The 18140-nt window shown below is 38.0% G+C and overlaps 1 protein-coding gene across 2 annotated transcripts in view; it reads left to right on the top strand.

The window, feature by feature from the left end:
* The window catches only part of BCAS3 (breast carcinoma amplified sequence 3), a 370742-nt gene that overhangs the window by 23465 nt on the left and 329137 nt on the right, over positions 1-18140 (top strand). For both annotated transcript variants that reach the window (XM_009891170.1, XM_009891169.1), the window contains exon 6: positions 2345-2417. In XM_009891170.1, coding sequence (XP_009889472.1) covers positions 2345-2417 — 73 coding nt within the window. The remainder of the gene's footprint in view (positions 1-2344; positions 2418-18140) is intronic.

Raw genomic sequence — 18140 nt, 5'->3', positions numbered from 1 at the left:
GCTGTTTTTCATTTCAATCATCCTGCTGCATTTTGTTAAACACTCTGCGTGGAGCAGGTGTGTACAACGTCAGTGTATCGCACATGCAAATAAACACAATTTTACAAATAAAAATTAATCCACCATAACTTGGAAGATTAAATCCCACTGCAGAACTAGAAAGGGTTGCTGACTCCATTAAGCATTGCAGAGAACAACACATGTCGCTTTTTGCAATCTCATGAATGGGACTGCTATTAACCTGATTTAAGGCCCTGCAGAGTCCTCAAAATAATGATCCTTTTCTACAGTATTAATAGTTACATTCTGAAAGTATATATTTGAAATAGAAAATGGATTTTATAAAATGAGAGCCTCAGTCATTACAGACTGAAATCAGAAGTTTAAGCACCTATTCTACAAATTTTGCAAATCTGTGTTGTGGATATTAAAAACTGGTATTCCTTTTGATTTTGTGCAGTTGTTTCCCTGTACTCCCCACCACCTTTATTCCCCTTGCTCCCCCTTCCTTGTCATTAAACTTAGAACTAGACCATAAAGAAACATGTGAATTCATGTCTCGATATATCCTAGTAAAAAAGAAAAAAGTGTACTTAAATACTTAAGGTAAAATCCTGGCTCCACTTAAATCAGTGTCAGAACTCCTGGTAGTCAGCGTTTCACCCTTACCGCTGAGAGACTAGCGAAGTGCACAGAACCAAATGGAGTTCATCTGTTACTTGTATTGAAGAAGACAAATTGGTTGCCAGATTCTTAAGAAGACTATATGTTTCATTTATCAATTTACAGGTCAGTACATACGGTACAGGTGTGACTCATAAAAGCCCTTGAAATAATAGGAATAGAAGCAAAATACATTTGGCTGTTTTAGGTTACTTCTAAAGCTATTGTTGATGGTGAAATTATTGATGTGACCCATTTGACTTTATAAATACCCAAATGTGTAGGAGGGAAGACTTATCCTTGTACAGATGAGAGTACTGAACAGTTTTTGTTACAAATTAATTGCATGTACCTGCATTATTAATAATTAACAGAGACTGTTATGTCAAAATGTATATTGTTAATTGTTGTGCCTTTCTGAATAATTGATTTAGTGCAGTACAACAGTATTTTGAACAGACTATATCACTAATATTCTTTATAGATCAAAGGGCTTGGTGTATAATGAAGAAAAAAAATTCCATTATTCACCGCACACATGCATACCTATAGATAGATAATTAAAAAGGCAAAGGTTGAAAGAAAATGGAGGTAGTTTAGTAGGGGTGGTGGCGGCTGTTATTCTGTTATTTAAGTTGGGTAGAAACATACCCTGGAATTTCGTAAATGTTCACAAGTAGAAGAGAGGGGTTTTTTACTCAATTTTAGTTTTATTGCTCTGTTTACGTAGCAATAAGGCAAAGTTTTCAAAACTTTTAAAATCCCGTTTTGAGAAGCGCGGCGTATTTAACAATTTGATGGTTGTGGCGTGAAGGTGCGACCGCAATTTGGGCGGGCAAAAGGCTGGTTTTAATTGCCCGGCGCTGGCGCCAGCGGTGGTGGCAGGCGCGGATCCCCGGGCAGGCAGACCTGTCTCGGCCGCTGGGTCGGCGCAGAGGACGAGCCCGTGCCCAGCTCCGCTGCTGGGCTGCACTGGAGAAGCTGACCTTAAAAGCAGATGGAGTACGTTGTTAGAGTTGTGTTTTCACTTCACGTGAGCAGCAGGCATAGCCTGAGCGTCGCTGCAGGTTGCTCTCTTAAAGGCTTAAATCGCTCGGTGGGGGAACTTTATCGAAGACTGTTGTGAATTTAATCTTGTATTTTCTGGGGCATGGGCTGTAAAGCATGGCCGTGCTTCGGGCAAACGCTGGCAGCCCAGCTTGTCACGTGCGAAAGAGCGTGGCTGCCCTTGTGCCGCGCTCTTATGGTTAACGCACTTATACTCCACTTATACTGCAGTAGAATAAATTGGAAGCCAGTGTGGGAAACCCACGCAGAGTTGGTGACAGCCTTATTACAGGCAACTTTTATAAAACAATGAAAAGTGAGTGTGTTACTTGTTACAGTTACAGAATTCTCAACCCCAACTGAAATGAATAGAAAATAACTCTAGAATCCTGGCCAGATTTTGCTACTTGTTTTGTTACTCATTGCGGTCTCTTCCAAGAACAGTTCTTCCAGTGTTCATGACTCTGCCTGGTTTTTGTATTGCTATCACTAATTTTGTCCGGGCTGTGAGTTTTGTGTTATATATTCAGTATCTTTCAATATATATTGGCCCTCACAACATGCACACCTATAAAAGGTAACACAAAGAGTACACAGTGATTTGCTTTTTCATTTCTGCTTTCCCTCTTATTAGGTGCTCAGAAATGTGATAATTTTTCTGAGAAGCGGCCTCTTCTTGGTGTGTGCAAAAGCATTGGATCGTCTGGGTAAGCATATTTTTCATTAATAAAGTCTTATATGTAGATTGTAATGTCATCTAAGAAAACCCAGTAGATTATGTTTTTAAAGCTCTATTCCTTTTTTGCTAATGGCATAACACTGTGAAGTCCTTTTAAAGTGTTTTTTCAGTGTGTCAGCACACACTTGCCTATGACTTAAGCTTTTTAGAAGGAATCAGAAATAGAGACTCTTGATATAAAATAGTTGAAGAGGTATTTTGAGTTCATTTTCTTCTCAGCGTAATGACAATTTTATGACGAGCTTTTTCTGATATTAATCCTGGTCAGAATTATTATTGAGAAGTGTCTACAGTAATATCTGTGTCGTAAAAAGTGATTAAAATATGCTTTCAAGCAGCAGCCATATACCAGATGAATTACAAGCACGAAGCGAGTTCATTGTTACAGCCTCTTGCTGTTTATTAGCAAAAGACATGTTAAATCTACTCCTTTGAGTTAGAAAAATAAGTTAACAGCCTTGCCTTGTGCTCTCTGGACAGTATTGTTGTATCACTTCTATAAAAGAAGGTCTTAAGAGATTTTACATCTGTATTAGATACTTTGATTCAGACAATGCAAAGGATTTATATCTATACCTACAGGAAAATATTTGCTTTTCAAGGGTAATCCTCTACACAGAGATTCAAAGGCTAAACAGTTGAAGTAAATCTTATTACAGTAGTAAGACTAATTCTGTGCCACACCTTTTTCAAATAAGAATTCAATCACTCTGGGTGTGGAGGAAGACTATCAAGTCTCTGTAAATTTTTCTGCATGTATTGTTACTGTGTTAAACTAGAATATTAATGTTACCTGTCCTAAATGTTTAAAACAAAAACTGTGTAGGGTAGAGAAGTGAAATGTCTTTCTATTGACGTGTTTACAACTTGCAAAGCTGTTTATAGTGCCTTTTCTCTTTCCGCCTCCTGTAAGTCTGTGTAATATTGTGAGTAACTTTTAAACAAGAGTGCATGTAACCGGTGATGCAAATACTGCTCTTGTAGGACTTTCTGACTTAATCCAAACAGTGTATTTATATATGTAAAGGATATGTTGGATGGAAAAAAGTTCCTTCATACCTCTGCTTTAGAAGTTGAGATATCGGAGAAATGAACAAACTATAAGGATTGTCGTTTTCACTGTGTGATTGTATTCCTCAGTTAATGGGAAATGCTTCAAAGATTATTGGTAGTTTCTGCTTTTCTACAAAAAAAGGAAAAAGCTTGTGTGTTTTCAAAACAAATGGATAGGTTTGTGTTACTACTTTTCAGTAGTTAAACAGGAGCAAACAGAAGATTTTTAAATCAGGCTTTCCGCTGTGACCAGAAGACACAAAAAGGAGACGCTGCTACGGGCTCTTGTTTGCCCATTTAATAAAGAGCCAGTTTGCTTATGGTGGTAAACCTTCAACTGAAAATTCTGAAACACTCTTCTACATTTACTGTTCACTGAAAGTTATTTTTTGAAAGGGTCCTTGCAAATTACCTATTTTGTCAGTAGCTTTTAGAGTTCTTTCATAGCTTGCTCTCAACTGGAGTCACACTCCTTTTAGATTGGCTCGAGTGTCGCACTTCTTTTTTCTTCTGTGACATTCGTAGGTCATGTGATTACATTTCTATAATGATTGTTGTGCATAAAAAAGAATTTGTGTAGAACACTAAAATAGCTGTGTCACAAATGGCCTCTGAACCTGAATCACAGTTTTAGTTCTGCTCTTAACTTGAGGTTTGTGCTTAATGTCATTTCCTATATATCTTAATGGTTGTGGACAGTTAAAACACCTTGTTTAATCATGTATCTGAAGAAAATAACTACATTTATTCTAGAGGATTTATTCTGAAGCACTTGATATTTTCACTACAGTCATCTCCTCACCTACTTTGGAGATTGTGCTGGCTATGGCATGAAATACTGCAGCTGTCAGCACATTACTGAAACTGTGCAGGGAATAGGAGGCCTATTCTGTCTGCTGCAATGGCAGGTAAAAAAATCGGTGAAACGCTGTAGCACTGACACTAAAATATTCCCCGTTTAACAGAAAGGTAAACAAGGGTGTCTAAAAACGGAATGATTTTCACAAAGGCAACTAGTCCAATGCAGATTGAGAAGTGAAACCCTGGTCTTCCAGCACACAATCTGTGGTGCTGATGCATTAAACTACGTTGTCTTTCTTTACTATAAACTGAATGAGATTGGACATGGTTATGATAATGGGATGAACGTCCAAAACAATTCTGCCAGCACAGCCCCTCCTGCCCTTATCCTCCTCTTCACGAGGACACCAGGTTGTCACTGTTTTAAAAGAGAAATGCGTGACCTCCCAAAGTGATTCAGCTAATTCCAGCGGTCCTCTGGCTTGCTCCCATTCAAATTTTGCCCAGGTTATTGTCTACAATCTGTCAGACTTATTTACCAAGGAGAGTGAGTCTGGGGGGAAAAAAAGTTTGACTTCAGCCTCGGGCATAATTTGGATTTTTCCCTAGAAAAAAGTTTCCTGTACTTAGTATTTCTGACTTCTGGTTACTCTGCTCAAATTTGCAGCCATTGTTACTCTTTTCTTGGAACATCCCTGGTAATTTTGAAATTTTCCAGTGAGTTTTTGTTGCTATCTATTATTAATAAATAAGGGACATGGTTATCAATTTGGAAGAGTTGGTGGCTGGTACCATGACTTACGGTTGAAGAATATTTTTGGACACTGCTGTATCTGGAGGCAACATTATAATTTAAATTCTTTTCTGTGGCAATCCCATATATAGAATCCATTTTCAGTAGCTCTTCTAGAAAGTGCTTTGAAGCTGTTAATTTTTTGGATGGAAGGCAAATCATAAATGCGTTTTACACCTGCATAAAACCTCAGTAGGTTATTAACTCTTCATTACAGTTTAGGAGCTGCTGTAAATTGTCACATGCTATTCTTGACCTTAAGAAAACATATGTGTTAAAGAGCTACTAATGCTGTGTGTAAACTGTTCTGCGTGATAGATGAGTGATTACACTTACAAATGTGTTGATATGTTTTGTGATTTTATGGACTAGTACATATATTCAAATGCAGAAAAATCTTTGAGAAATTTGAATTAAGCATGTGTGAAAATTACACAAGCAAATTTTAAGTGTTAAATATGCTAAACCGCTAAAGTAATACAAATCTGATAAATATAGTTTTTATTTAGATCCACTGCACTGCTGTTTAATAGTATTTTATCATTTAGGACTATACCGATGAGATATTGACATGTTCAAGTTAGGAGCTGGGATTTCCTGGTTCTGACCGCTAGTCTGCATTAGTGGTTACCATCAGGAAGTTCTTCTCTTTTTTCCTTTAGCGGTAAAATAAATACACTATAATGAGGGAAATATGATAAAAAAGTCTTGTTTTTAATGTCAAACATTTGTCAATCTAGAATCCAAAGAATTTTCAAATAGTGAAGAATTAGTAACTTCAAAAATACCACTTATATTAAGTAACTTCAGTACATTTTGCTATCCCTCTATTGTACCATGTACTTTAATGGAAAGAAATTAATGATTACTTTTGTCTGTGATAATATGCTAGGACTCCTTTCCCTCATTATGAAACAGAGATGGGTATAAAAGTACTTTATGCAAAATAAAGATTGCTTAAAATCAATGTTTAGATTTATGTTTCATTCCAGAAATTTTTTTCATTGTCATTTACACAGTGAAAGATCTCTTTGGTGACTTAGAAACACAGTAGCTTACCCCAGAAATCCCCTTATGTTTTACTGAATTACTGATTTTTGACAAGTCTAAAAATATCTTATTAAATTTTAGTGTGTCTTCCACAGATTTAACAATGTATTAACTTAAAAATCAACTTCTGGATAACTTGGCATATGGATTTCATCTCGTTTGTACTGTAACTGAATACAGTAGTCATTGATATCATATATGCTGATAAAACTTATGTTCCTTTGAGTATCACTATTAAGGTCTTAATCTTCATTTTAATATTTATTAATTTTAAATATTAATTTCTTTGTACAGTCATGGTTGAGAACCTGCTTTAAAAAATATATTTTAGTGTATCTAAAATTTTAAACTTTGCACTTTGAAATTAATTTCAGGCACCTGTTTTATGTAAAAATACTATAGAGAGTTCTGCCACTAATCTCAACCCTTGTATTCCCCACAATGAGTATTTTACCAGGGAAGACGAAAGTTGTGTTTTCTAAACTTTTGCCTTGTATCTGAGTTTCTGACCAGCTTTTGGTACACACATTTTTGTATTTTAAACGCCAAATTTTCCATCTAGTACAATGACTGAAATGTCTAGCGTGGTTTCACTATATAATCTTTTCAAAACAATAGTTTTCTCAGCCCCCAAAAAGGATGCAGTCTTGACACATAAATGGGAAACAGATTGTGTTTTTTGGCTGATACTACTATGCTGGTTTAGATGTTGGTTCAGTCAACTTCAGTCTTAGATTACAAGATTTGCAAATTAAAGGAAAACCAAAAAGGAAAGAACATCTGCATAAATTTTGTTTTTGTGGAGTTTCATAGAGGCATACTCACTTTGTTCTTGGTGATAAGATAAACAAATCTTTATACACACACAAAAGGAATTTATGGTTTTCGGTACATATTAATGAATTTTCTAGGTGGTAAAACATTAAGATTAGTAATCGGTAAATTGAACAGAGAATTCCTCTGCCCCCCGCCTCCCTCCCCCAAAAAAGAGGCAGTAGTGGTGGCCGCAAAACTGCATGGCAGAACTAGTCTGTGTGTGCCGTTCAGAGCTACTCAGTTTAAAAAATAAATAGATAAGACCAACTGTGTGTAATGGAGATGTGTTCCTATTTTCCCCATATGGGTTGTTGCAACCATAGTTTGGAACATACTGGATCTGCAGAACACGTTCAAATGTACCAGAGAGGTCCGAAATACATTAGACGTGCTTTTTGGTCTGGTCAAATGTAAATGTACCCTTATCTTTAATTTAAGCAAATGCTTCATTTTAGCTAATGGAGATGTATAAGGGGAAATTGACCAGTATAATTATGTTTGGGTTAGATTATTAAGAAAAAAATCATAGTTTTGAGAGTGACTGCAGATCTGCCCCTCACTAGGTGATAGAGATAACAAGAAAGCGAACAAAGCAGAAGTGACCGCACCAGGAGGAAAAAAAAACAACTGTGTGTAGGTGCAGAGAAAAGGAGATGGGGGCAGGGAGGACAGAGATGAGTAATCGCAGTGTCTTACATATGAAACCACCTCTCCTGAACATTCTGAATACTTTAAACCCCGGTATGTACCTTTGCTCAAATGCCAAGGGTTCTGATGACTCAAGTGTTTACCCCATCATGCTTCATTATGAGTTACCAAACTTTGTTTCTACTATAAAGACTTTTTTCTTCTCTTTTTGTGTTTATCATACGTAGGGGACAAAATTCTTGTAATGAAATGCATACCAGCCTAGCTGAAGGGTTGTGTCGGTAGAGCTGTGGGCTCACCGCAGGGGAGGTTTGAGGCCGTAGTTCTGTGACTCACTGACCAGCAGCAAAGGCAACTTCACTCCTACTCCCCTTGTCTGCTTGTGCTGCTGCCTCTGCGTTCAGCGTCCCTGGGCTGCGTCACTTCAGCCCGTTACAGAACCGTACAGTGAAGGAGATGACGGAAATAATCCGAGTAAAAAAACAATGCTCCCATTTTATTTTTTAATGATACGAATTATGTCAGTCAACTGGTTTACAACCAGTTGCATGCACAATTGCAAGGTGCAACAGAGAATGTTGTCTATCGTAGCAGGAAGGTGGGAAGGAGCACAGAGGATGGGGTTTGCTAGGTTAGCTTTGCTGCTGGAGCTGGTTAGCCGTGGGCTGCGGTCTCACTCGCTCGCTGTAATGCTTTATTCTGTTGCCCATCCTGCTTTTAACTGAACAAAACAAAGTAGGTAGAAATGCTGTAAGTGATTTGTCCCAACAACCGTGTCTCTGGATAGCAATATTTCATCTTGTGTTAATGAATCATTCGGCAGGAGATGGGGGCCAGAAAAATCTTGAGGATCTCCTTAAGGTGCAACGTGAATCTCTGAGCTGTCCTTGCAAAAAGGATTTGACCCTTTGTTGCACTTGTCCTTTGCTCAAATAGCCAAATACAGATGCATAAAAGATTAGGAATTTATGCCAAAATCTTATGTAGGCATGCATGATAATCAGGTAACTCTATGAGTATAACTAATTGAGAGTTCAGTTCTAGAAAATTAAAAACGAAGAGTTTGAGGCCAGTAGACTTTCCGGCCTTCTACATTATGGAGAATAAAGGACCTCAGTCAGTAACCTATGCAGCCAGCCCGTGGCATGTGTTAGGTTTCTAGCATATATTTTTAGAAAGACATATTAATTTAATGTTGTCAAGTGATGGAAAATTTTGGATGGAGGTCACTTAAGGGCATGAGAAGCAAGAGGTAATCTTTTTTAATCATGGGAGGAGAAAGGAAGTAAGGGCAAGTTAAAGAAGGAGGAGTAGTTGGAGCAAACAAAATGTACAGCTTTGGCTAGCCAGCGTTTTTTCCCCTGCTGATCAGTTTACAAGGCAAATCAATTGGCAGCAGATTTTCAGGAAGCGTGCTTTATTAACGTGGCTACTGTAGATTAAAACCTACTAACCTTAACACAAATTTAACTCTGGAATGTGTTTATGGGAGTGTTAAGGTTTAGGTAGAAAGCAGCGTTACGTGAGTAAGAAGAGAAACAACGCAATTAAAGCGTTAATATTTTCTCACATTAATATTTCAAAATCACATGACCCTGTTCCTTATCTGGCAAAGTAACTAGTTAATGCTCAAATCCGGTGTCCAGTTCGAAGTGTCTGTGGCTTTTAATGTTTAAAATTAGCTAGCTGTGAAATGATTTGTCCGAGACAAACAGCAAAGCTTTCTGGAAGGATCACCCAGGAGAAGGAAATTAGCTATGATGAATGAAGTTCTTGTTCACAGCTCTCACACTGCTCAGAGTAACTCTCCCCGGAATATTTTTACTGGAATGCCATTGCAAATGCAGTGGTTCTGCCGAGGACTCGCCCGGCTGTGCCAGAGCCTCAGTCGTGGGATTGAGTGTGTAAAGGGTGTAGCCGCTCAAGATAAAATACAGCATGTTTTTTTCAAATCACACATAAAAATGGGTTGGACAGATGGTTATGATTTTCAATTGTATTGGACACCATGAAGTAGATTTCATGAAGTTCGTTAAATATTTGTGGTCTTTTATTGAAGACTCTGCAAAATTTGGTCATAGTTTTTTTTTCCCCCAGCCTTAGTTTTTTGCAGACTCTCAAGGATTTATAAGTTTAAATTTCTAGAGAGCAAACTTAATTTAATTGGTTTTGTTCTAACAGTGTAGTAGAACCTTTAAAGTTGGGTAAAGCGCTCTCATTTGTTATCTGTGAGGGGTTGAGTCTCTTGTATTGTTGAAAAACTGCACAGCACCATTAACTGCAAAGTGTGCCGTCCTATCAACTGCCTTGCAAAGATTTCTTTCTGTTCTAGCAGATGAAAAACATCATCTCTGGTTGTTGTAGGCAAAAATCAGTTTGGTCTTAAGAGGTTGTGTGGTAGCTTTTAGGATCTAGAGAGACGCAACCGCCGAATAAAGTAGTTTAAATTCCTTTCCATGATGTTGGATTTGATTGTTATGTTATGTGCTAAAGATAGCAGCATTCTTCGTTTTCAAAAGAGCTCTTTGGATCCCAGAATTTTTTCTTATAACTTGTTTCTATAATTATATTAATGTACTTCAACTACTTTTGCAATGTTGAAGTAACGTTTACTGATAATTCTGTGAATTTTCTAAGAGAATGAGATGCTCGGAGATAACAGCTTTACCGCAATAAGGTGGTGTTTCCATTCGTAAATACCGAGGGTAGGAAAGGTCTGGTGTTCTTCTGGCATACCAAGTGTTTGTCTGAGTGAACTATAGTAAGAAATAACCTTTGAACTATAATAAACTGTTAATCTTGGATCAAAACTGGAAGGAAGAAAATGAGTATTTGGGGTGAAACTTTGACCAGTTGGTGAGAACTAAGGGGAGTTCTGACCTTCTCAAGCTTTGATTTATTAAGCCGTAAAAAAGAGGAGCCTTTTTCGAGGCGATCTTTGGGGCTAGCGGGGAGGTTTGGGAGCGCGGATTGCCAAGCTGAGGAGGCGTAGTTTCATTTTACTGCTGTTGCACCCCCCCGTGCGTGGAAGGGTACGGGGAGGAGATGGAGGGAAGGAAGTAGGCGCTTGCGAAATGCGCAGCCGGCTAAAAGCAGCTGGAGCACACACGTACCTTCCTTCCTTGAGGAACTTGTCAAAAGAAGCACTACAGGGAACAGATAATGCACAGCGCCATTACAGGCAAAGCTGCTGGTTCCAGGGCCACTTTAAATTCCACTTTAAATTATTAAATACTGTAAACGCTATAAAGTTAATTAGAAGAGGAACAAACTCTACAAAGATAAATGTGTTTTCAATATGTTTCTCAGGGAGGGTACAGTAGAAACCAGTGAATGAGAGGAAATTTATTTCTGGCAGCACTCTAGACATGGAACTGTGGTTGAACTTTTTACCCTAATTACGTCCCCGCTAATGCCTGCAGCGGTCTGGAATCAAAGCGGCCCTTCAGGCCCTGGAAAGTCTCTGATGTGGTGAGCGTTTGTTGTGTGATGAGGGTTACTTAAGAAAAAACGGAATATTGTGACAGGATTTTTCAAAATTTCTCAGTTACCACCCACCTCACTTGTTGCCTACAAAAATAGAGTAATTGTTTGCATCTGGGTGTTTTTGTCTGTCTTAGAAATAACTGTTATAAATCAATGTGACATGGACTCAGAGAACAGTTGAGGATTATATTTTCTTTTCTTGTATGTTTTAGGGTTACTTCTATGTTATATACTGTAAGAAGGATTTAAAGTATATTGCAAAATAGTTAGAAATTTGGGGATGATTTAAGTGACTCTCTTTTTCTGAGGGTACTAACGCCATCAGACGTTGAGTTCTCAATCAGTTCAAAGACAATACTATTTAATGTGTGTTTTTCCTAAATAACGGCTGTCACTTCATGCTCGTAGTTTGAGCAGCTGATTACAAACTGCACTAACCTACAGCCCTCCTATCTGTATTGTTACACAACTGCAGCCGCTTGAGTAATGCACTACAGCTTGATGGTATCTGAACTTTGCATCTGTTGCTAAATGCCATTTTCTGTCTTGGAGTCCTTCTTGTCCTTTTTCTTTTCTTTCCATCCTTCAATAATATTTAATATACAGAGGAAAAGTCAAGGGAGTTTGCTGAGCTCAAGCATTCATGTATGGATTAGGTTCTTTTAAATTTCTGAAGTGTGGAAAAAGACAAAAACACAATAAGTGGGATCCATTAAAAAAATCTGACATAATTATTCCTTTTCTTTATTTCTGATATGTTTTTTGAAGCAGAATGAATATATTTTGGTAGCTTTAAAATTTTAAATTTACAAATAATTTAAAATGCGTAATACAGTAGATTTCGCTTCAGTAATTCAAAATAGAAATTTAGAAGGCTGCTTCTTTGTGAAAAAGCTGTAAGGCATGTTCTTAGGAAAAGATCTTGCTTAACCCCTCTTTCTTTAGATTCTGACTGGGTAATATATTCAGAATATCATCTGAGGAGACCCCTTACCACATTTTTGGATGGTTGCTCACAAACGTCTTTATAAAATTAATTGTGATTTAAATTATTAATAGAACATTTGTACAGTATAATTATTTCATTTTACAGATGAGGCATTAACAAAATAACGCTAAAACTTTTAATCATTTTTGCCTGCACAATTGGAAGTTCCGCATCTCCCATTCCAGCATCTGCTGCACTGGGTGACCATCTCTGTGGTGAGAATGCAGTATTTCTGCGTGCCTTTCCCTAGCAATTGTAATTCCTCCTGAAAATATTGGCTGCGTTTAACTATGAAATTCCTCCAAATTTTATGAAAAGTGGTCCAGTAAAGGAGGTGGCTGTATCGGTGGCTTCACTGGGTGGGAGAAAGGCTGTAATATAAGCTAACGCTTTTTTTGATGTTAAGCAGTTCATAAAGGATCTCAAGCATAAGGCCCCCTTAAAGAAAAGCAGACTATTGGTTTTGCTGTTCACTGGGCCCCTTGTTCAGAGTAATTATTTTCAGGTACTATTTCATATGTTCAAACCAGCTTTTGGTGAGTTCGGTTACAGTGAAAATTCTACACATCTGAAGATCACGGTCTGCTATGTCAAGTCATAAATTAAGACATAAGAACATAAAATTAATGGGCACTTGTGAAAGTTTTGGCCTACCTGATGGGACCAGAACCTCATCGAGAGGCTTTGTTGTTCTCAGCGCTTTTCAAGTGCTTTAACCATAAGATCTAAGTTTATCTCTGCTCAACTTTAGTCATCTGCACTCTAAAACCCTCTAATTCTTTCTTGGAAATGGAATTGTTTTCAAGCTTCTCAAAAAATGTAATTCGAGCCGTATACTAGCATATAAACAATTAAGTTTTAGTAGACTTGTAAGCAACTGAAAGATGTTTTGCTGTCATGCAATTTGAGGCAGAGGCTGCTTAATAGAGAGGTGATGAAGTGTTTCACAATCCCATCAGTTTCTGCTGATGTTAATGACACCGATGGCAAACCTATTTCAGATAAAACAGGTTGGTACAGGGTTTTGTCTTTAATGTTGGATCCAAGGAGTGGGTTTGCATGGGGTTTGGGATGACGGAGCAGGCGGGCGTGGAGCTGCTTGCTTAATTTGGCCTTTGTTGGTGGTGATTACATGTGAGATGAGAAGATGCCAGTAGGCCTGTCAGAGCCATGAATCATAAGGCAAAGCACAGAAAAGAAAAAAAAAAAGGAGAAATCTAAAGAAATTTGTGACAAGAATCAACAGGATAAAATATTTGGTCCTTCATAATACTTGCTATGTTAGCAGTTGCAGGTAGAAACACCTTTTAAATATTGATTATTGCATATTTAGCCCGCACGCAAGTTGGGACCTTTAACATACACGGGGTGCAGAGGAGGGGACACAGGAGCTCAGCAAAGCGTTGGTCTGTTGTTTTTGAAGAAGCTTTATAGTGCTCTTCAGAAGAACGAGTTCTGTTAACTCTCAGTTCAGATTGTTTTTAGCTTTTGGTAGAGTTCTGCCTTTGTTAAATGTGACAAATAATGCCTCAGATATGTAGAATTAGTGTACATACGCTGCAATAATCAACTGCCATCTATGTTAACTATGCTATCTTCTGATACTCTGTTGATCAGAAAGTGCTGTCAATAAATAATGCCTGGAATGAAGAAAAAACCCTTTGGTATTGATTTGGAGTTTTGTACGTATTGGCAGCTGATAAACTCTCGGGCTAGCTGTGGCTACGAGGCTGTAAGTGGCTCCACAAAATGCTCTCTTTGGGTTCTACACGTGCTTGGGGAAACTTGGCTGGAGCTGAGATATTTCAGTATCAATTTGCTCTCAGTGTTGTGCTCCCAGAAATATATTTTTCTCTTAAGCTGTGACACGGGTCTGTCTCTTGATATGCAACAAGTTTATACATTTTTTTATTTTAGTCCATCTTTGGTCTTGAAGATCAGTGTAGCATTTATTACAATACAAATTACATGGATGTATTTCAGTGGTGAATTCTTCATTTTACAGTAAGAAGAAGGACAAGATGACTCTTAAATTTATTTAATTCTATATTTTTGGAGGAAATATATCTACCAGATTGTAAGCTTAATCAGCTGATCATGGAGAGATTAATCTTTGATAGTGGTGTGACAGAAATGCAGTTGTATTCTACTCAGAAGTTAATCTTGGCTCATGCTCTCCAAGATTTACAGCAACTTTTCCACTTAAGCATATGTTCATATGGTCAAGGATAGCAGGTGCAGGTTCGTAACTTTTCTGTAAAAGGACTGTGGTTACACACAAGAACAAAATCTAGTTCAGAATATACCAGAAAAAATGATTTTGATCTGAAAAGTGGAGCTCCAGATGTACTTTTCCTCAGCGATAGCTGTGCTCAAGTAAGCCTTGTAGATAAACAAATCTCTTGAGATGCCGCTAATCTTCCTGTATTAACTAACTCGAAATATGATGGGACAGCTATGTTTTGTAACATGTGGTACGTCTCAGTGAAGTGGAAAGCGTGTCGCACTCTAGTCTCTCTGCAGAAGCATACCGCAGCTGAAAAGCCAGCTTGTGCCGCATTTTACACTTCAGCGACAGGCCTGCCGCGTGCCGTAGGGTGAAGCAATGTGATACGAACGCCGCGGTACGTAAAGGTGGGTTGTAGGCTGTTGGATGGCTTTGTTTAGCTTCATGCGTTTTTTGAAATTTAAAAAAACAAACCCCAAATCTAGAAAGTCTCTTCTGATGACGAGAATGAGTCATGTTGTTATGGGCAGAAAAGGCAATAGTAGAAACATGTTACGTACTGCTGGCAACTCAGTGTGGGGGAAGAGCCATCTGCTGCCAAAACTGAAGCGGAATTTGGAGGTTACTAACCATTTTAATATTTTGAGGGATTCCCCTTCCCTTTTACTTTCCTCCTTGAACCAATGGTACTGTTCTTGTAGTATCTGTTGCGATAATACCAATATGTTGATAAAACCTGGTCTTAAATTTTCCTCCTCTTGTTGGTGTACAACAGTCTTTCTGACACCTCCACTATGGGTGGGGAGCAAAGGAGCTATTGATTTGATTGAACAAAAGCGAACAGGATGGTTGTCGAAAGTACTCAGAACTGAAAAAAACATGACCTCCATCAGTTTAGAACATCCGTTCCAGGACTGTCCAGAAAATTTGTATTTTTGAGTTCTTCCCCCATACATCTCCAAGAGTGGAAACAACTTTTCATTCTGTGTTTGGTCAGGGGTTTTGCCTGACACAGGAACGGTGGTATGGGGTTGAGAGTGACCTCGTTGTGTCTCCAGTGTTGACCTGAAGTTGCAGATGATTGCAACGTGCGAAACTGGTGAGGAAATGTTTATCTGCATTGCCCCTCAGTAGGATGGCTTCTTACTATATAGTTGTGATCTTCATTTATTGAACGTAGAATTGTCAGCTCGCTCAATAGCTGAATCTCTTCCTGTGCCCCACATGACAGGCATTTTGCTGCATTTTTTTCTGCTGACAGGGCTACAGTAAAATTTAGGAACCAGGGGGATTGTTGTAGAACAGAAGTCTGTTTCTGGCAGTATCCAGCTAACCATGAGTGTAGTGTACGGTACCACACAAACCCTAGAGTGGAAATAGCTTGCCTTCACCCATGGTTAAGTGTGAGTCCATGTAGGAGGGGATGGCAGGAATCCCTGGATCTGCATCTTTATTCATTATACAAGAAAAACATAATAAAATTACATGAGTAGATACCCTGAAAATTCTTGAACACAAAGTTCAGCAAAATGGGTTCTCAGTTCAGATAATTGTATTGTGTCACCTATAAACACTTGATAGACTTTTTTATATTTCCTGCTTTTTGTCCATAGAAACACGTCTTAAACATAATTGCGCTTGGTTTGATCTTTCATTTTTAAGTAAAATGTTGGGAACAATTAATTCATCTTTATACTAGTTTGTTTTTTTAAATGAATGTGCAAAGCACATTTATAGAGTGGTAGATCTCCCTACAGCCATCTATCTGTTTTTAATGTTACATTTTTATTTGTTTGGGGAATAAACCCCAACAAATCCAAACCACCTTTAAGTAGCTTTTATGTGGACACTGATTTTTATGTTAAAGCTTCGTTCCCATCCCTCTCTTTTTCCATATTTATCTCAGTAGAATAAGTAAGTGTAGGTGTATTTCACTTAGATTAAAACGAGAGCAGCTTAAAATCTGGTATATGCTTTCCATTTTGTTTTGGAAGCTTATTTCTTTGCTGATAATTTCTATGTATTCTGATCTCCTTAAATAAAAAGATGCAGTGTATTATGCTAGAAGAGTAGTATGCAGGTTTTTTTGTTACAGAAAGCTATATTAATTTCCAGATGAATTTGCTGGTAATAGATTTTTTTTTTTTTTTTTTTTGGTTGAACTTCTTGTATGTGATCATTTTGTACTTACCAACAAGATGGAACATTCTTAAATATATTTAAGGGAAAACTTTCTATATATTGCTTGTAACTAAGGGCTGTTTCTTTTAAAAAGAAATAGCAATGTCTGGGACTACAGTTCAGTGTAACTGCAGATTGGGCCCATAGTACTTTGCTTTGAGCGTTTGAAATGCGTCTGAAATTCTCAGATCTGAACTTCAAAAATGGGCTGGCAACTGTTTTTCATGGGGATGAGACTTCTGTATTGTCTGCCGAAGTTAGGGTGTCCTGTCTGGTGACGGGTCAGTATTAACTACCGCCTTCCAACATCTTGCTTCCTGCATTATTAATGCAACAGCGTCTCCTTTACACACACCCCCCCCTGCCCCCTGTGTTCTTCCTCCAGTGCTTTTTGGCTAATAAACCTTTTGAATTAGGGCTTTTCTTGCTGTGTGCTTTTGTGAAGTGTCTTGTATGTTCATGCCACTGTGATAAATGCCGTTTGTGGTGCATGTGTGTAGCATGTACATTATGCTCTGTTGTTAAGGTAAGTGGATGCACTTGATCTCCTGGAGGGGAGTGCTGCCCCCGCCGCTTGCAAGTGCCACTTGACAACTGATTCATGGGATGGTAATTAGAACAGCTTCACAGGAGTCTGTATATCTAACACTCTCAGCTAGTGAACCCATAAATGAGGATAAAACCGTGGGGAAGAAGCTGGCTTGGAAGCCAACAGAAAACAGGGGATTTTTTTCTAATTATTTTTTTTTATTAAAGAGGGGATCTGATGAATAAACTGAGGCTTGTAATCTTCTGTAATAGAACAGAGACTGAAACATTTGTAGACATTGAACAACTTATTTTCTCTTATCACAAATCAGTGAATTCCAGATATTGTTAATTCATTACCTTAGCTAACAACACAGAGAGCATAGAAGTAAACAGCATAGCGATTCCCTGGCATGAAATTGGCTTTTTATTAGAAGTTCTTAAATCTCTTCCAAAGGTATGTTGTTGTAAATGTTTTGCTAAAGGTAGGTATCTCATACCATAGCTCTTCAATTAAATTGATAGAAAGTTAATAGATTATAAAAATAGATGTGATTGCCCTTGAAAAGGACAATGTGTACAGGACTGGGTAGAACATTTTAAAACCCCTTACAAATGGTAATGTATACATGAGGATAGACATGAAGAATAAGGCAAAGAATTTACTTGCTTTACAATAAGATTATTTTAATGTGCCGTTACCATTAAGTATTCTTTGAACACTGTTACAAATCTTGTAATCATATGGCAATGTAATTTATTTAGTTACAAGTTTTGCCCTTTAATGAAGTTTAGCTTCTTTAAGAATCGTTTTTGCTAAAGACAAAATGGACATGACTTTGGCTTAAATTGACAGGACATAACATGGTGGCTTAACACATTTGTCTTCTGTAATTCATAGAATTAATTTATACCTGGGCAGCAGTAATAATAAAAACTTGCCTGTAAGCAGGAAAGGCTTATGCAGTACCACACCTTGCAGTAAAAGATAATTATTTCCACCTGAAGAGACAGAAGAACAAGATACTGATGCTTTTGCTGGGGTGGGTTCCAACCTTCGGGACCAGTAGACCACTGCCGAGCCTTGGGCTCTCGCAGACCAGGACCGTGCGGTTATGCC

Source organism: Charadrius vociferus, unplaced genomic scaffold, assembly GCF_000708025.1.
Source record: "Charadrius vociferus isolate BGI_N301 unplaced genomic scaffold, ASM70802v2 scaffold239, whole genome shotgun sequence".
Classification (NCBI taxonomy): Eukaryota; Metazoa; Chordata; class Aves; order Charadriiformes; family Charadriidae; genus Charadrius; species Charadrius vociferus.
The sequence above is the reverse complement of the archived record's forward strand: the minus strand, read 5'-3'. Positions and strand labels throughout refer to the sequence as shown.